A 21,043-nucleotide genomic window follows, 5' to 3' on the forward strand; every position below is an offset into this window, starting at 1 on the left:
GGACAGTCTCACAAGAATAATCATTATTCCATTCTCACTACGCGCTACTCAAAATGCTTGGAACAAATAAAAAGGGAATCGTTCACAAGCACATTTTCAGATCCGATGACAGTCTTGGTAATGTGTGTTTTCGGCAGGAACGGGCATTTAAAATGATTTTACTATTTGAATAATATAATTAATTGTAAGTGCATTCGTTAAGTATTCAGACCCCTTGACTTTTCCCACTTTGTTACGTTACAGCCTTATTCTAAAATTGATTAAATAAAAGTCATTGATTTACACCTCAACACAATCCTTTATTGGAGCTCTACAGGCAATTCCTTTGACCTCATGGCTTGGTCTTTGCTCTGACATGCACTGTCAACTGTGGGACCTTATATAGATAGGTGTGCCCCTTTCCAAATCATGTCCAATCAATTGAATTTACCACAGGTGGACTCCAATCAAGTTGTAGAAACATCTCAAGGATGATCAATGGAAACAGGACACACCTGAGCTCAATTTCGAGTCTCATAGCAAAGGGTTGGAATACTTATGTAAATAAGGTATTCCTGTTTTAGAATTTTTATACATTTGAAAACATTTCTAAAAACCTGTTTTTGCACTGTCACTATGGACTACTGTGTGTAGATTGATGTTTTTTAAATTAAAAAAATCTATTTTAGAATAAGGCTGTAACGTAACAAAATGTGGAAAAAGTCAAGGGGTCTGAAACCTTTCCGAATGCACTGTATTTGGATTTCTGGACTCATTTTATACATAGAAATTGACATATCATTAACCAATCAGAGCCCTCCTTTAGGACTGCACATTCAGTAAATCACCAGCAGAGGGAGTTCCCTTTGAATCTATTTTCCCATACACTGTTTGTTGGTGGTGCCCATAAAATGTATCATAACTTCAGAATTAGCAGAGAGCCCACTGGAAATCTGATGTACTTGTAGCGTATACTGTTCCAAACAAAGTCAAATTGAACAAAATCATAAATAAGTTGAATAAATGGTATGTGAACAATTTTATTTCAGAATCTAGACATACTCCATGTTAGAGCACACCTAGGAGTATAACGACACCAAGATGTCTGTATCATGTACAGTTCACAGGCGGCATGTATAGGTCAAAAAAGGCCTAAAATCGCCAGTTTCATCATGATCTTCGCAAAAATGGTTTGTGATACAAATGTGAAAAGTATGTTAAACACTCCTATGTAAGAATTGCCAGAACAATCAGAGATGACAAAAATATTTTCTGCTCCCGCTGGAATTTCCCCCATTGTTAAAATGACAGGCCACAGATCTTTAGTTTAAAGACCCTCGCTGCCTTTCGTCTGAATGTTGAGTTTGATCTGAAACCATTCCTGTGATTATGCTATCCATTTTAAATAAAACTGTATAGGCTTATTATGTAGGCAATTTGTGATATTGCCATCTATTGTAAATTAAAAAAGGACATTTACTGAAGTAAATGTGGTTTGCCAGCTAATCTTTATAGTGGTAGTGACGGGAGTAGTAATGGTAGTAAGGAAAGGAAGATACCTAGTTGGCTGTACAACTGAATGCATTCAACTGAAATGTCTTCCGCATTTAACCCAACCCCTCTGAATCAGAGGTGAGGGGAGGCTGCCATAATCAACATCGACGTCTTCAGCGCTCGGGGAACAGTGCCTTGCTCTGGGGCAGAAAGACAGATTTGACCTTGTCAGCACAGGGATTCGATCCAGCAACATTTTGGTTACTGGCCCAATGCTCTAACAACTAGGCTACCTGTGGTAATAGGGTTTTCATAGGCTGTGTTAGTTATAGTGACCTATTTTGGGGTGGTTTGTAGGTGTGGAGTTATTATAGTAGGCTAGAGTGCACTATATCATCATAAGCAAAATGTTTCAGTGGCAGTGATTTCAGTTTACAATGTTGAAGCCTGGTGCCCAACGAATGGCGCAGCGGTCTAAGGCACTGCATGCATATTAATGCATATGTGTGTAATATATATACACTGCTCAAAAAAATAAAGGGAACACATCCTAGATCTGAATGAATGAAATATTCTTATTAAATACTTTTTACTTTACATAGTTGAATGTGCTGACAACAAAATCACACAAAAATTATCAATGGAAATCAAATGTATCAACCCATGGAGGTCTGGATTTGGAGTCACACTCAAAATTAAAGTGGAAAACCACACTACAGGCTGATCCAACTTTGATGTAATGTCCTTAAAACAAGTCAAAATGAGGCTCAGTAGTGTGTGTGGCCTCCACGTGCCTGTATGACCTCCCTACAACGCCTGGGCATGCTCCTGATGAGGTGGCGGATGGTCTCCTGAGGGATCTCCTCCCAGACCTGGACTAAAGCATCCGCCAACTCCTGGACAGTCTGTGGTGCAACGTGGCGTTGGTGGATGGAGCGAGATATGATGTCCCAGATGTGCTCAATTGGATTCAGGTCTGGGGAACGGGCGGGCCAGTCCATAGCATCAATGTCTTCCTCTTGCAGGAACTGCTGACACACTCTAGCCACATGAGGTCTAGCATTGTCTTGCATTAGGAGGAACCCAGGGCCAACCGCACCAGCATATGGTCTCACAAGGGGTCTGAGGATCTCATCTCGGTACCTAATGGCAGTCAGGCTACCTCTGGCGAGCACATGGAGGGCTGTGCGGCCCCCCAAAGAAATGCCACCCCACACCATGACTGACCCACCGCCAAACCGGTCATGCTGGAGGATGTTGCAGGCAGCAGAACATTCTCCACGGCGTCTCCAGACTCTGTCACATCTGTCACATGTGCTCAGTGTGAACCTGCTTTCATCTGTGAAGAGCACAGGGCGCCAGTGGCGAATTTGCCAATCTTGGTGTTCTCTGGCAAATGCCAAACGTCCTGCACGGTGTTGGGCTGTAAGCACAACCCCCACCTGTGGACGTCGGAACCTCATACCACCCTCATGGAGTCTGTTTCTGACCGTTTGAGCAGACACATGCACATTTGTGGCCTGCTGGAGGTCATTTTGCAGGGCTCTGGCAGTGCTCCTCCTGCGCCTCCTTGCACAAAGGCAGAGGTAGCGGTCCTGCTGCTGGGTTGTTGCCCTCCTCCACGTCTCCTGATGTACTGCCCTGTCTCCTGGTAGCGCCTCCATGCTCTGGACACTACGCTGACAGACACAGCAATCCTTCTTGCCACAGCTCGCATTGATGTGCCATCCTGGATGAGCTGCACTACCTGAGCCACTTGTGTGGGTTGTAGACTCCGTCTCATGCTACCACTAGAGTGAAAGCACCGCCAGCATTCAAAAGTGACCAAAACATCAGCCAGGAAGCATAGGAACTGAGAAGTGGTCTGTGGTCACCACCTGCAGAACCACTCCTTTATTGGGGGTGTCTTGCTAATTACCTATAATTTCCACCTGTTGTCTATTCCATTTGCACAACAGCATGTGAACTGTATTGTCAATCAGTGTTGCTTCCTAAGTGGACAGTTTGATTTCACAGAAGTGTGATTGACTTGGAGTTACATTGTGTTGTTTAAGTGCAGCCTTTATTTTTTTGAGCAGTGTGTATATATATATATATATATATATATATATATATACACATACTTTGTGAATGACACAAGTAATTTTTACAACAATTGTTTACAGACAGATTATTTCACTGTATCACAATTCCAGTGGGTCTGAAGTTTACATACACTAAGTTGACTGGGCCTTTAAACAGCTTGGAAAATTCCAGAAAATGTCATGGCTTTAGAAGCTTCTGATAGGCTAATTGACATCATTTGAGTCAATTGGAGGTGTACCTGTGGATGTATTTCAAGGCCTACCTTCAAACGCAGTGCCTCTTCGCTTGACATCATGGGAAAATCAAAAGAAAATCAGCCAAGACCCCAGAAAAAATAAAAAATAAAATGGGAGACCTCCACAAGTCTGGTTCATCCTTGGGAGCAATTTCCAAACGCCTGAAGGTACCACGTTCATCTGTACAAACAATAGTACGCAAGTATAAACACCATGGAACCACGCAGCCGTCATACCGCTCAGGAAGGAGACGCGTTCTGTCTCCTAGAGATGAACGTACTTTGGTGCGAAAAGTGCAAATCAATCCCAGAACAACAGCAAAGGACCTTGTGAAGATGCTGGAGGAAACCGGTACAAAAGTATCTATATCCACAGTAAAATGAGTCCTATATCGACATATCCCGAAAGGCCGCTCAGCAAGGAAGAAGCCACTGCTCCAAAACCACCATAAAAAAGCCAGACTACGGTTAGCAACTGCACATGGGAACAAAGATCTTACTTTTTGGAGAAATGTCCTCTGGTCTGATGAAAAAAATAGAACTGTTTGGCCATATTGAACATCGTTATGTTTGGAGGAAAAAGGGGTAGGTTTGCAAGCCGAAGAACACCATCCCAACCGTGATGCACAGGGGTGGCAGCATCATGTTCTGGGGGTGCTTTGCTGCAGGAGGGACTGGTGCACATCAGAAAGTAGATGGCATCATGAGGATGGAAAATTATGTAGATATATTGAAGCAACATCTCAAGACATCAGTCAGGAAGTTAAAGCTTGGTCGCAAATAGGTCTTCCAAATGGACAATGACCCCAAGCATACTTCCAAAGTTGTGGCAAATTGGCTTAAGGACAACAAAGTCAAGGTAATGGAGTGGCCATCACAAAGCCCTGACGTCAATCCTATAGAAAATTTGTGGGCAGAACTGAAAAAGCGTGTGCGAGCAAGGAGGCCTACAAACCTGACTCAGTTACAGAATCTCTGTCAGGAGGAATGGGCCAAAATTCACCCAACTTATTGTGGCTAAGGTGTATTTAAACTTCCGACTTCAACTGTATATGTGTATATAGCCGTAATGATCGGATCATACCAAGCAACAAGGGATGGTAATGCATGGTTCCAATGCATGGTGAGGGGAGGATGGCTCATAATAATGAATGAAATGGAGTACATGGAAACCAGGTGTTTGAGACCATTCCATATTTTACTATTCCTTTCCTAAACATTTAAAACTTCCACCAGCCACCGTTCCAAACTCACCTCGGATGGCATATGCCAGGTATGCGTTAGAGACTGCAATGAGGTTGCCGTAGTAATACTTGTGCTCCCAGTCGTACTTGGCGACAGGTTGGATTTTTACCTGCATGGAACAGGAAAGAGTCTAAATTAAAGGACCCATATACTTACAACAGAGCAGCACTAAGTCAAGAACATTGTATATTGTGTTAACATGAGGACAGATATTCAAACAATGGTAGTAAGCTCAAAACAGTGCTCGGTAATATATTGCTTAGCTATCTAGAGATATCTACACTTGAGACAACCACCCTTGCCTAAAATAATTGTCTTTACATTGTTTGTCTGAGAACGTTGGTGTAATCACCCCGGTGACCTTTTTCATGTTCTCAAGGACAGTTGAGGGCCCAGTGCAGCGGTTTTGATCTCAATATTAAGTCATTACTCTGTAACATTTAAGAAATGTACTGTAATCGTTACCCATACATTTTCTTTCCCCAAATGGTAAAAAAGCTACAAAAATAGTTTAACAAAAAAAATGTATCAAGCAAGAATTTTTCTAGGACTGTATGGGAGTGGTCTAAGTGCATTAACCCACAGTTAGGAATGTGGTGAGGGGTATGCAACCTGAAAACTAGCTATTATTGGCAGAGCGGTTTGGAACTATTAACAGACGGGATTCTATTAAAGTGTAAAAGTATTTGGTTTTAAATATACGTAAGTATCAAAAGTACAAGTATTAAATATTTAAAATTCCTTAAATTAAAAGGCACCATTTGCTTGTTTTTATTTATTTATGTATAGCCAGGGGCACACTCCAACACTAACAACATAATTAACAAACAAAGCATTCGTGTTTAGTGAGTCTGCCAGATAAGAGGCAGAAGAGACGTTCTCTTGATAAGTGCGTGAATTGGACCATTTTCCTGCCCTGCTAAGCATTCAAAATGTAACGAGTACATTTTGGTGTCAGGGAAAATGTATGGAGTAAAAAGAAGATAATTTTCTTTAGGAAGGTAGTGAAGTAAAAAATATATATAAATAGTCAAGGAAAAGTACAGATTAGCCCCCAAAAACTACTTGAGTAGTACTTTAAAGTATTTTTACACCACTGTCGAACAGTAATCTATGCCGCTCGGTCATGTTGTCAACAAGGCAGCATGATGCATTTTTCAGAAACACACATCTCTTTTCCATAAAATATATGTTTGATAATTCTAACTAGTTTTCATTGAGAAGACAGATAAAGGGCAAGAGCACTAGCCTCGTGTCATACTGTTGCAAGCCGGAGAGGAACCTCTGGCTGGAATGGATCTTGTTAGCTACCCACTCATGCTGCATATAGTCAAGTTTTTTTAAGCAGACTTGAATAATGCCACAAGGCATATAGACATATTGAAAGCATTCACTGATTTACTGTTCGCCAAAGTCCCTATACAGCTACAGTACTTTACAAAAAAAGATACCGGTTGCTTGCGTGCGTATCGGCCATGAAAAGCCAACTGACATTTACTCCTGAGGTGCTGACTTGTTGCACCCTCGACAACCACTGTGATTATTATTATTATTATTATTTGACCCTGCTGGTCATCTATGAACATTTGAACATCTTGGCCGTGTTCTGTTATAATCCCCACCCAGCACAGCCAGAAGAGGACAGGCCACCCCTTATAGCCTGGTTCCTCTAGGTTTCATCCTAGGCTCCGGCCTTTCTAGGTAGTTTTTCCTAGCCACCGTGCTTCTACACCTGCATTGCTTGCTGTTTGGGGTTTTAAGCTGGGTTTCTGTACAGCACTTTGTGACATCAGCTGATGTAAGAAGGGTTTTATAAATAAATTTGATTGACACACTAGCTGCCGCATTTTCCTGATTTATTTATTTTATTTATTTATTAAATCAGTACTTGTCCCTGCTTTCTTTTTTTGCCGTGGTTAGGGCTGTTGAGGTCATGAAATTGCCACACCTCCAGGCTATGTAAGGGATATTTGACCAAGGAGGAGCGTGATGGAATGGCTACATCAGATGACCTGGCCCCCATAATCACCTGACCTCAACCCAATTGAGATAGTTTAGGAGGAGTTGGACCGCAGAGTGAAGGAAAAGTAGCCAACATGTGCTCAGGATATGTGGGAACACCTTCAAGACTGGAAAAGCATTCCAGGTGAAGCTGGTTGAGAGAATGTCAAGAGTGTGCAAAGCAATCAAGGCAAAGGGTGGCTACTTTGAAGAATCTAAAATATATTTTGATTTCTTTAACACTTTTTTGGTTACTACATGAATCCATACGTGTTATTTCATAGTGAATGTCTTCACTATTATTCTTCCATTTAGAAAATAGCACAAATAAAGAAAAACCCTTGAATGAGTTGGAGTCCCCAAACTTTTGACTGGTACTATATGCAGAGGGAATGATAAAAAAATAAAAACACTTCCTCATATGCCATTGAAACCTGCATTTCTCTACTGTTCTATTGGTTTTCAAATCAACTTTCTTTAGTTGTCCAGCAGCCAAAGGCACAATCCTAGTCATATTTGCAACCCATGCTAGTTGTTGAATCTTTAGATATCCCCTCCTAAAATTCAAATGACTATTTCCATCTTTGTCATATGATGCCACTTGCATGTGCAGTGCGCTTTTTACAAGTGTTTTCCCGCTAATCGCATTTGTTACCTTTGGGTGTACAATCATGTGCACATCGCTGCACTAATCAAATGTTTCCTGCGAAAAAAAACCAGTAAAATGGAACATATCTATTGAACAGTTTGGGGTAGAAACACGGTTTTTAGTATAATAATTGTGAAACCATGACATTAACAAAGCTGTATTCAGTGTGTATATATGGCACTCAGGATGCACTAGGCAGGCACACATATTTTAAAAGAGTTATTGACTTCGGAAAAAAAGTGGCCAGCTGGAAATGAGTATAACTGGCTATTTGGCCAACGGCCGGCACTTAGTGAAAACACAGGAAAAAAATCCATAATCGGTCGTTCTCTATCAGGAAATAACACTTTTACACTGTTCCGTTATATCAGCTATTGTACAAATATGATACAAAACACTAGAAAATAAAATTGACTGCACTGGGCCTTTAATCCTCAAAGTCTTACCTTGTTGCTGCCACGTGCCTTACTGTCAATGCTTGAGTCTCGACTGGCCACAATTTCAACATTGTTGGATGTGATGGGAATGCAAGTGGAACCATCATCCCCAGAGAGGCAGCTGGTGAAGAAACCAAATGCAATGTTAACAAACTGGACACTTGATCTCCTAAAGAGATCTAGATTGAACATGGGTTTCAACAACCAATCAACCCAACTGGTTCACACAATACTGAATGTGCATTTCTGTACATGAGAAATCTCTGTTAAGGCAGAGAAAAATACTGTACAACATAATAAAGAAGAGGTAACTTTTACTTACATGATCTGACACTCTTGAGTGTTCATGTTCTCTGAATTAGGGCCTGTGGATTCAGCCATGGTTGACCTGTCGCCTGCTCCTATAAGGTCTGCTCCCAGAAGTCCATTCAATTCACCATTGAAAGATGTTTTGCTTTGGTTCTCACTTGGAGAAGCATCTACGGAAACAAACACCTGTGAGTAACTCAGTCCCCCTAACTTTGGATATCACCAAAAATTATGATAAGTAGCGAACCCTATTGCCAAGCAACATTTTCAGGGGTAAAGCCGAAAGGGGATGATAATGTCCCTCGTGTAATTTTACATGCTACCAGAAAACCCTTACTCATCAAGGACTGATGTTTCATCGCCTCCAAAGAACCCAGGCAACCTCATGCCTTATGATTTGGTTCTGGTGCTTAGACCTTGATGACCCTCAGTTCCATTACATTACACATAAGTCATTGAACGAAGGCGTCTTCTGGACAGGAGAGTTTTGTGAAGAGCCCCGGCGCCCTGTCTGAACATTAACGCACTTCACTTGCGGTATTGTTTTGGAAGCATAAGGGCTTTCATATCACAGAGAAAACATTGTCAAAAAACAAAAACAAAAAGTTAAATTGATACATACCTTTATAGGGTTATGGTTCGCAAACGGCCATATTTTCATGTTACAGTGCTTGTTTAAGTAAAACCAGATGGAAGACAGAGTGGACTACCTGTTCTAATTAGCTGTGAGTCTCCAAAAACCTGTGTGTTAACTTTAGACTGATACCACAAACGTGCTGTCACTGAAAAATAATGTCAGCTGCAACTATGTTAAATCCGGTGAACCCAGTAAATAGGTATTTTGCATTTGTGAAATTATTTTGTGAAATGAAAGTAAAGGGATTTATGTTTCTAGAACAGTGCTGCAATTGAGAATCGATTCACGTTTAGATGGAGTATTTGGCTGTTTTGGCTTCCAAAGCCAATTCGCCTTTAAACAGAACATGTAAAGTCCTTGGACTATAAGGAGTAATGTTAGGCAGGGTGTTAGGGGACAAAGTGAAACTTTGGTCCTCGAGTTATACTTCGTATTACATGTTAGAAGCTTCTCAGGAACACAGAACACTATTTCACGAGGATAGGATTTACCATTATTTTCAAGTTATCGTAAAAGGTTGGGGCAGGTCAATGTTAATCCCTAGTCAATAATGGCACTAAGTGGCCTGTCAGGATTCTTAAATTCAACACATTGTCCAATATGGCATGATAGGAAATAAAAACAAAAAACTATATTTCATAGTATATTATGCAAATTAGGCCGTATGGAATACATAATTACAGTAATTTAGACCGATAAGTTTAGGTAGGGTGGTCATATTAACTATTTATGAAAGCATACCTCTTTTTATACTACTTTATGCAAATTAGATACACACAAAAACATCCCTACACAAGCACCCACACCCTAAACATAGAAACACTTCTCAGCATTCTCAAACACTCACACAGCACCCCCACCAACACTTCTCACCAAGTCTGACCTGTAGCACCGAGTGCTACTAGACGAATAACATAAAAGGTAAGCCTGCACCCAAGTTGGGTTTCATTGTCATGTTATTTTTCATGATGAGTTACTCTGTTGATGGGCGGATAAACTGCAGTTAAACTGAACTAATTCGTTTAAGCACAGAAGAGAATGAGCCGCCTGCTAGCCAGCTGCACAGAAAGATAGATGGTACACATTTTCAATTCACTGATATTTAGCCTGTTTTTAACGATTGTAGGGCTGTAGCCACTGAATTCTGGTCGTTTTTACTTGAAAGAATAAAACCGTCACAAAATTTGCCGCCGACAATACAGCCAATGCAGCGCTGCCTCTCGCCCAGCTCGATGCCTCAGCAAAATGCGTCAGGCACTCCCACACAGCTAGAAATCTAGCCCTCAACATTGAAATGGAGGTGGCGAAAGGTGAATTGGACCAATCCACACATCAAAACGTGGCTACAAGGCTCTACTTTGTAACCTGCTGTTTCTTTTTCTTCGTGTCTCTAGCTAGGTTTCCATCCAATTGGGCAACAGATGTGACTATTGAAAAACTGCATAAAAACAATATGCACATACTCCCACACAATTACCTTGTTACCATTTTGCGGTTAAATCCCCTCCCCAAAAAATACAAGTTAAATGGGTTTCCATCACATTTTCAATTCTAGTTCTCTCACCAAACATTTGCGTTATATAGCGACTGTGACCACTCTGGTATTGCGTATAGCTTACATGGAGATAATTATTATGAACAAAAGCGCGATAACATTTTTGTTTGTCAAACGGCAGCCAAGCATCGATTATCATGTCACCAGAATAAGACCCTCGCGATATTTATTGGAAAGGAGCATCAAGCTCATCACCTTGCACTTTCACCACCCTGTGAAGTTCATCATAACTTTCATCTGTTGCCTAATAAACTGCTTGCTTTCCCGACGAGTCGTAGTGGGAGGACGACACGTCACCTCGTGACTCCCAAGGTTATTCGATATGGTTATGATATCAATATTTGTGCATAAAAGCGTTTACATCGACAAACCTCGTATAATTCATTTTACCGACAAGATCCCACCTTGTCTAGGGTATTTTGTTTACATTTGGAAAGTTGAGCGAACATTTCCCCCCCCCCATCAGGCCCGTCATGACAATATCTGACGTACTTTACACGCATAAAAAGGTTGGACGGATGAATAACAGAAGCGAAGGAAAAATGTTTTACCTTATATTTCATAAGACGCCCGATAACAGTGAAACACCCTCATTATTAGCAACACAACGTCACATCGATCTTACTCTGATAGGTTGAGGAAAACCCATTGCAAAGAGCAAATATGAACAAACCGATTTTACGGGTTTCACAAAAAGGTCTGTCCCACATATTTGAACGTTCTAACATGACTAAACCGTCCCATTTCGTGCGCGAGTTTTGTAAAATACATTTACACACGTTATTAAATAATTTCATCCAAACTGCTCGCCAGCGTCGACATAACCGGGCACCTTGATGCTCTGCAAGTCCCGCGTCTCCCATGGTTTTTACAAGCATATTAACCCACGACAGTGTTTGAAAGATGAAATTGGTCCACACTCCAATCCAGTTGGTGGCGGTAATGCACCTTAAAATAAGTTGCCAACCACCATATAAAATCCACAGAAGGATGAACAAGGAGATTAATCAAAATTAAAAAAAACTATATAGGTTTCCCATTTTATCTGTGGATTAATTGTCGGAATAGAGAGCACATGATTTTGGGTGAATAAAAATGAAAAAAAAAAAAAAAAAAGGACCATATGCATTTCAGGTAAAATAACCCAATTTTTATCTCCCAGGACAAATTAGCTAGCAATGTCCATGAATGTTTTTTGTGTGTTTCAACCTGTGCGCAAATTAATATAGTTGGTTTTGAACACCCCTGGTGGGGATAGACAAAATCAACTAGTGCCGTCACCGACAAAAAATAATCTTGGTCGACCAAGAGTCATCGGTACTTTCGACCAATCGATTGTTGGATATTTTAAAACATATTTTTCTATACGCTTTTCCATGCATTTGAATAAAATCAACTACATGTATCTTGTCTGATACTTTAAGCGCACTGTCTGATTCAATAATTAAGACAGACAAATGACTCAAGGAGCCCAACGGACACGCTGTATTAAAACAAATGACAGTGAGTGGCTGTGTTACTGGCGCATGTCGTCTCTCCTCCCTGCTGCAGCGACCATAGCACAGCAAGTGTTGATCGCACTGTCCATTCTGAAGCTGCAACATAATTACAGCCATTTAGTTGAATTGTTTCTCTGACATCAAAATCCCCGATTTGTTTAAGAAAAACCTTCCCTATTCCCTCAAACCTTGATCTTTTACGTAACACATGTATGCATCACATGCACTTGACCAATAGGGTCGGACCTATAGTCTATCATAATTATAAGAAGAAATTGATTATTAAAAAAACTCTGAACACGTGACAGCAAAATAGGTGCAGAGGACGTGAAAAAGAAACTTGAAACGGGGAATGTTTACTGGTTGCGCAGAAGGGAAATGGATAGTTAGATGTGCGGAAGACATTTGACTTGGTTGTGGTAACTACTGGAGATCAAGAAAAAGGAGGGTATTGGAGCAAGCGCTGCGTGAATATTAGGCCTGTGTGTGACAAACAGGTGCTTAAGATATTTTTTTCTGACCATTTGGAAGTGTAAATTTTAAGTCTACCAGAGAGTCTGTTCTAACGAAATATATATACTGTATATGAAGCCTTTATTACAGCAAAGACTAAAAAGAGTTGCATGCATTCGTGAATTGTGGTTCATTTATTGTTTAATTATTCAAAGCGCCCTTTATTTCATTTAAAACTAAAATGCTTGTTTGCATTTCAAAGCACGAATGACTCATATGCTGTGTCATGACATGACCGAATGATTGATACAGTAGATATCTATATATATATATATATATATAGATATCTACAAGTAACAAGGCCCGAGGGGGTGTGGTATATGGCCAATATACCACGGCTAAGGGCTGTTCTTTAGCACAATGCAACGCGGAGCGCCTGGATACAGCCCTTAGCCGTGGTATATTGGTCATATGCAACAAACCCGAGGTGCCATATTGCTATTATAAAGTGGTTACCAACATAATTAGAACAGTAAAAATAAATGTTTTGTCATACCTGTGGTATAGGGTCTGATATACCACAGCTGTCAGCCAATCAGCATTCAGGGCTCCAACCACTCAGTTTATGAATTGATATGTAGGCCTAAGTAGGTTATGGCATTAAGTCTAAACAGGATGCGCTCTTAGGACTACAGATCAATGGTGCTTAAACAATGCTACTACTATACGAAGCCTACCAATGATAATGACATTACTTAATATAATGATAATATAACAATAAGGTGGTCAAGAAAAAGGAGGGTATACGAGCGAGAGCTGCATGCATACTATGTGACAAACAGGTGCTGTTGATTACAATATTATTTTTCTACCCGTTTAGAACAGTGTAAACACTAAATACATTAGTAATACCAGAGTCTGTTCTAAGAAATAAAAAATTGGAAAGCATTTACTACAGCATAGCAAAGATTAAAAACAGATGAATTTGTGAAATTGATTTATCCAACATTATGCAGTTGCGTGAGGCTTGGTGCTCACGGAATCAGTACGCTATTAAACAAACACTCAAACAGGCAACAGAAGCAGGATCTGTCTTATTTCTGTAGATATACAGTGCCAGTCAAAAGTTTACAACTACTCATTCAAGGGTGATTTTAAAAAAAAATTGCATTGTAGAATAGTGAAAACATCAAAACTATGAAATAAAAAGTATAAGCAAAAGTGTTAAAAAATATATTTATATTTTAGATTCTTCAAATAGCCACCCTTTGACTTGACAGCTTTGCACACTCCTTGCATTCTTTCAACCTGCTTCATGAGGTAGTCACCTGGAATGCATTTCAATTAACAGGTGCCTTGTTAAAAGTTAATTTGTGGAATTTCTTTCCTTCTTAATGCATTTGAGCCAATCAGTTGTGTTGTGACATGGTAGGGGGGTATACAGAAGATAGCCCTATTTGGTAAAAAACCAAGTCCATGTCATGGCAAGACCAGCTCAAATAAGCAAAGCGTAACGACAGTCCATCATTACTTCTAGTCATGGTCAGTCAATCCAGAACATTAAGAACTGTGAAAGTTTCTTCAATTGCAGTTGCAAAAATCAAGCGCTATGATGAAACTGGCTCCCATGAGGACTGCCACAGGAAAGGAAGACCCAGAGTAACCTCTGCTGCTGAGGATCATTTCATTGGAGTTACCAGCCTCAGAAACTGTAGCCCAAATAAATGCTTCACAAAGTTCAAGTAACAGAAATCAAAACATCAACTGTTCAGAGGAGACTGCATGAAATCTGGCCTTCATGGTCGAATTGCTGCAAAAAAAACACTACTAAAGAACACCAATAATAAGAAGAGACTTGCTTGGACCAAGAAAAACAAGCAATGGACATTAGATCGGTGGAAATCTGTTCTTTGGTCTGATGAGTCCAAATTGGAGATTTTTGGTTCTAACCGCCGTATCTTTGTGAGACGCAGAGTAGGTGAACGGATGATCTCCACATGTGTGGTTCCCACCGTGAAGCATGGAGGCGGTGAGATGGTGCTTTGCTGGTGACACTGTCTGTGATTTATTTAGAATTCAAGGCACACTTAACCAGCATGGCTACCACAGCATTCTGCAGCGATATGCTATCCTATCTGGTTTGGGCTGAGTGGGACTATCATTTGTTTTTCAACAGGACAATGACCCAACACACCTCCAGGCTGTGTAAGGGCTATTTGACCAAGAAGGAGAGTGATGGAGTGCTGCATCAGATGACCTGGCCTCCACAATACCCCAAGCGCAACCAAATTGAGATGGTCCGACTCATCTCAAACCGCAGAGTGAAGGAAAAGTAGCCATTTCATGAAATTAGTTGCAAAATGAATAGGAAATATAGTCAAGATGTTGACATGGTTATAAATAATGATTTATAATTTAAATGTGACCTTCAAACTTTACTTTCATCAAATCCTCCTCCATTTGCAGCAATTACAGCCTTGCAGACCTTTGGCATACTACTTGTCAATTTGTTGAGGTAATCTGAAGAGATTTCACCCCATACATCCAGAAGCACCTTCCCACAAGCTGGATTGGCTTGATAGGCACTTCTTACATCCAGAAGCACCTTCCCACAAGCTGGATTGGCTTGATAGGCACTTCTTACGTACCATACGGTCAAGCTGCCCCCACAACAGCTCAAATCGGGTTGAGATCCGGTGACTGTGCTGGCCACTCTTTTATAGACAGAATACCAGCTGATTGCTTCTTCCCTAAATAGTTCTTGCATAGTCTGGAGCTGTGCTTTCGGTCATTGTCCTGTTATAGGAAGAAATTGGCTCCAATTAAGCGACGTCCACAGGGTATGGCATGGCACAATGGAGTGATTGCCTTCCTTCTTCAAGATCCCTTTTACCCTGTACAAATCTCCCACTTTACCACCACCAAAAGCACCTTCAGACCATCACAATGCCTCCACCATGCTTGACAGATGGCGTCAAGCACTCCTCCAGCATCTTTTCTGCATCTCACGAACGTTGTTCTTTGTGATCCGAACACCTTAAAAACTTAGATTCGTCTGTCCATAACACCTTTTTCCAATCTTCCTCTGTCTAGTGTCTGTTTTGCCCATCTTATTTTTTATTGGCCAGTCTGAGATATGGCTTTTTCTTTGCAACTCTGCCTAGAAGGCCAGCATCCCGGAGTAGCCTCTTCACTGTTGAGACTGGTGTTTTGCGGGTACTATTTAATGAAGCTGCCAGTTGAGGACTTGTGAGGCGTATGTTTCTCAAACTAAACACTAATGTACTTGTCCTCTTACTCAGTTGTGCACCGGGGCCTCCCACTCCTTTTTCTATTCTGGTTAGAGACAGTTTGTGCTGTTCTGTGAAGGGAGTAGGACACAGCGTTGCACGAGATCTTCAGTTTCTTAGCAATTTCTCATATGGAATAACCTTAATTTCTCAGAACAAGAATAGACTGATGAGTTTCAGAAGAAAGTTATTTGTTTCTGGCCCTTTTGAGCCTGTAATCGAACCCACAAATGCCGATGCGCCAGATACTCAACATGTCTAAAGAAGGCCAGTTTTATTGCTTCTTTAATCAGAACAACAGTTTTTAGCTGTGCTAACATAATTGCAAAAGGGTTTTCTAATGATCAATTAGCCTTTTAAAATGATAAACTTAGATTAGCTAACACAACGTGCCATTGGAACACCGGAGTGATGGTTGCTGATAATGGGCCGTTTCCAGCTACAATAGTCATTTACAACATTAACAATGTCTACACTGCATCTGATCATTTCAATGTTATTTTAATGGACATTGTTTTTTGCTTGTCTTTCAAAAACAAGGACATTTCTAAGTGACCCTAATCTTTTAAACGGTAGTGTATATGTGGAAACTCCTTCAAGACTGTTGGAAAAGCATTCCAGGTGAAGCTGGTTGAGAGAATGCCAAGAGTGTGCAAAGCTGTCAAGGCAAAGAGTGGCTATTGGAAGAATCTCGAATATATTTAGATTTGTTTAACACTTTTTTGGTTACTACATGGTTCCATATGTATTATTTCCTAGATTTTATGTCTTCACTATTATTCTACAATGTAGAAAATAGTTCAAATAAAGAAAAACTCTTGAATGAGTAGGTGTCCAAACTTTTGACTGGTACTGTATGTGTTGATCACGTGTCAAACTCATTCCACAGAGGGCCGAGTGTGTGTGGGTTTTCGCTCCACCCTTGTACTTGAGTGATGAATGAAGGTCACTAATTAGTAATTAACTCCCCACACCTGGTTGACAATTAATTGAAAGGGGAAAAAAACAGTACCCCTGTTTATAGCCTCGTTATTGTTACTTTTATAACTGTAGTTTATTTAGTAAGTATTTTCTTAACTTTTTCTTGAACTGCATTGTTGGTTAAGGGCTTGTAAGTAAGCATTTCACAGTAAGGTCTACACTTGTTGTATTCAGCGCATGTGTCAAATAAAACGTGATTTGATTAATTAACTAAGGTCACTAATTAGTAAGGAAGTGAGTTTGATACCCCTGGTGTAGATAGTTTGATATATTGAAAACCTAAAATGTACTGTTTCTGTAAATTGGTTATTGAGTTGGACAAAACTGTTGACATTGGGCTATACATCAACATTTATTTTCTACAGGAAGCAATAGCATCATTTAAAACTTACATTTCAGGAATATAAATGCAACTTAACATTATTTTCCAATGGATTTGTACTTAACCAGGGGGGGGGAAATTGCCAAATTATCCCAAAACGTGCTGCGATTTATTTATTTTTATGATATACAAGAAATCACCTAAAAAAGGGTTTCACCTGCCTACCTTCAGTCAGTTTTTGGGCAACCTGCTGCCTAGTTATTTAGCTAGCTAGCTAGATACTCATTTGTATTAAATAAAACCAAAAATGTGTTAGGTAGCCGTTGCGCACTTTAAAATTGTAACGTTAGCCAACTTACCTAACAAGCGCCGTCTATAGCTACCTTTCCACGTAAATGTACTGCTAGTTTGATAACCCTGCAAACTACCAAGAAAGCAAGCAAACATCTAACCTGTAGCTAGTCTAGTAATGTTAGTTAGCCAAGTTAGCTAGCCAACATCAATTAATTAATGTTTTACTAGCTAGCTAACGTTAACATTAATTAGCTGAAGTTAACTTGCATGATAGGGATGGCGCATTCTGCTAAAGTTATGCTTTGATCAGACCGACAGTCATTGCATCAATGCTGCATGGTAAATTCTGCATTGACACTTTATTCATCATGTAATCCAACATTTGTACTGAATATGTGTGCATTCCTTTTTGCTACTATTTGTCAAGTCTACACATACAATGATGCATATGTTGGATTTATCCAACGTATGCAGCACACAGAACGTTGGGTAATGAATGTAATCGTATTCCTCTGAGCAGAGTAACGGCTCAGGTTACATCCATAACCCAATGTTCTCTTTCGTTTTCGTAATGGGTTGCCAAACGACCTAGAGGTTGTTCAGACAAAAGAGTGGGATAACACCATTTAAATTAGTCCAGATGAGTCCCTGGGACATCACTGTATCCACCACAGGATGCAACAGAATATAATTACCCAACAAGGTAACAGAATTTCCACTGTGGTATACAACCACACACACAAGCAAGCTGAAAGCTATATGATTCTTCATTTGGGTGCAACAGCACCAAGAGTGGAAGGCCTCTGTATAAAACAGCCATCTCATGGATGGTTGAAAAGTATGTACGTACTAGGTTGACGGTACGCTCACTTATCTGGGTTGAGAGAGCATGCCATGTCCAGAACCACAGACCCCAGTGATGGTGTGGACATAACATTGAGTCTGCAGTACCTCAAGAAAGTCATGGGTGTTTCCCAACTTGCAGCAGCACAGAGTCTAGGGAGATCTCACTGAACAAGACCCATGAAGTGGCCATACCCGTGAACAACTGTGCTACCACGCTATCTGGAGTTGGTCTACCTGCTACAGCGTATGATTTTGACACGGCATTGGTAATCCAATGTGCCAGTCTCTGTTCCATAACACACAAAAAGCTGTTCTGTTTGACAAACAGTTCTTGTTGCAGCAAGATATTCACTGTGTGCATGCAGGCAAAGTGTATGCAACTCATAACTCTCCTGTGAGTAGTGGGGAGGCAGAGCACATGTCAAACTCATTCCACGGAGGGCCGAGTGTCTGCAGGTTTTCGCTCCTCCCTTGTACTTGATTGATGAATATAGGCCACTAATTAGTAAGAAACTTTCCACACCTGGTTATCTAGGACTAAATTGAAATGGAAAAACAATCCTGCAGACACTACGCCCTACATGGAATGAGTGACACCCCTGCTGCTATTAGCCCATAGAAACATGGGCTACTATCTCAAAGAAATCAAAGACATTTGTTGTGAAGTGTCTGTCCTATATCTGAGAGAAAACTTCTTACATTTGGCACTAAACAACTTCCATTAATTCGTTTTTTTACTTCTACCGGAATACCTTCAAATGAGTCTGAGAGGCTTGTGTTCGTCCTAGAGTAAAACAACCAACATGTACGTACGCGTTCCGGAGAGACTCACCTTTCCATAGATGGGTCATAGTGTGTAGCCCAAACTGTTCTGACTCTACAGAGGGAAGCTGGCAGATCTGCAGTAACGACTTCAGACGAGTCCCGTGACGCTTGTGGGGGTCGTAGAGCAAAACTGAGAACACCATGGTGTTCGTGAGAGTCTCATATTTTGAAGGCCAAACCGTTTGGGTGCTACAGACGTTTGTGAGAGAATGTCTCATGGTCTGACAAACGCCGCTGTAGCCCTGCCACCGCAGATGCGGAAGGGCAACGTCAGCGGATGTGGTGATTGAGATGCAGCCAAAGCAAAAAACATCCAGCTTAAACAGACGGATTTTGATGGGTATTTGTTTATTATGCTAATTAGAATGATGTGAGAACCGATGCGCACTCCAGGCTGATCTTCCTCAAGACCTGAGGGAACAAGTGAATTGCTGGAAAAGCATACAGCAGCTCCCATGGCCATCTGTGCGATAGAGCATTGACCCTGAGTGGTCCTGCTGTACCCGTTACAAAAAAACACATAGGACAACGCAAAGCGAACAGTTCGGCGATGCCCCTTCCAAATTGATACCTGATCATCTCCACTACAGTGGGATGTATCCTCCAGCCTGAAAGAAGAGGGCCTCCTCTGGGGAGGTCTGCTGCCTGATTCTCCACCCCCGGCAGGTGTATCGCTCTGAGGGATGTACAGTGTGTTTGCACAAAGCAATAGCTCCCTCGTGCAGTGACACTGACCTCAGTCCACCCCGGCAGTTGGCGCACAACCACGCTTGTGTCATCTGTCCGTTTCAGTAGTTGTCCTCTCAGTACTGGGAGGAAGTGCCGGAATGCAAGGTGAAAGGCCTTTAGCTCCAGTAGGTTGACATGAGCTGGTTTCCATGGCGCTGACCATACACCACGGAACCCTGACTGGTTCAAGACCGCTCCCACCAATACTCTGCGTGCTGTGGTACAGAGGGGACTCGGCTTGCATATAGTGGTGTGATCAAGGCTTTAGCTAGCCGTGGTTCAACTTACTAGCTAGCGTAATCGTACATTTGGCAAGCGTAACGTCGTTGGGATAATTTAGCTTACTAGCTACGTTTGTTAACTAATTGGCTGGCAACCTTAGTCAGTTAACGTTAGCTTAACTAGCCTAACTAGCAGTCTGCTAACTTAGCTAGCTAATATGTTCGCGAATGTAAAGTAGCTAGCTAACGTTAACTAATGACTTGTGAAAAAGTTTAAGTAAACTAATTAGGTACGAATGTGAACATACGGAGCTAGCTCGCATTTTGCAGCGTCCGTCCATAACTTTTGATAGCAAGGTTACGTTAGCTAACTAGAACTTTGTCCAAAGCTAGGTAGCTAAGTTAGTAGAATTAGCTTGCAATGCGGCCTAAAAGCGCATTTTCATTCCAGTTAAACTTACCAACGCTGTTCCCGGGTCGGTCCAGCTTTAATATATCACGAAGATGCTGGGTTGCACCCTCTATATCTATGTTTGAATTTGAAGCCATATGTAAGGGATGGGGGGGGAACTGGGTCGTCAGAGGGGAGCAAAATTATTTATATTTTCGTTCTTTGCTGTCAGTGTTCAATTCGTTTGACCGAACGCCACTAACCGTCTAAACTTCCGCTGGGTGTTCATGCATTTCTCTCCCCAGCAAAAGCTAGTGCGCTGTATTGTTCCGAGGATACTGTCTGCTCCACATTCCACCCCAAATTGTTGCAGCATAGGTGGCATTGCAGCCTGGCTACCCTTCTGTCTGTTTAGCGAAAACGTTCCACTCCTAGTACTTCGTGATATATGCCAAAGATAGTTTAGCAAATAGCATGACAGGAGTGAAACGATAGCTGAACAGTCCGGAACCAAGACTAGTGGCATGGCATCTACAATATTTATCCAACCATAGCTTGGTTTCCAT

The 21,043-nt window shown here is 41.1% G+C and overlaps 1 protein-coding gene across 7 annotated transcripts in view; it reads right to left on the minus strand.

The window, feature by feature from the left end:
* Positions 1-20,749, minus strand: part of LOC139584746 (enhancer of mRNA-decapping protein 4-like) — a 48,390-nt gene extending 27,641 nt beyond the window's left edge. For all 7 annotated transcript variants that reach the window (XM_071416922.1, XM_071416921.1, XM_071416925.1 and 4 more), the window contains exons 1-4: positions 20,548-20,749; positions 8,448-8,604; positions 8,135-8,246; positions 5,048-5,147 (exon numbers count right to left, since the gene is read on the minus strand). In XM_071416922.1, the coding sequence (XP_071273023.1) occupies positions 5,048-5,147; positions 8,135-8,246; positions 8,448-8,604; positions 20,548-20,635 (457 nt within the window). In that variant the 5' untranslated portion in view covers positions 20,636-20,749. The remainder of the gene's footprint in view (positions 1-5,047; positions 5,148-8,134; positions 8,247-8,447; positions 8,605-20,547) is intronic.
* Between the last annotated feature and the right edge of the window lie 294 nt (positions 20,750-21,043).

The sequence above is a fragment of the Salvelinus alpinus genome, chromosome 9, assembly GCF_045679555.1.
Source record: "Salvelinus alpinus chromosome 9, SLU_Salpinus.1, whole genome shotgun sequence".
Classification (NCBI taxonomy): domain Eukaryota; kingdom Metazoa; phylum Chordata; class Actinopteri; order Salmoniformes; family Salmonidae; genus Salvelinus; species Salvelinus alpinus.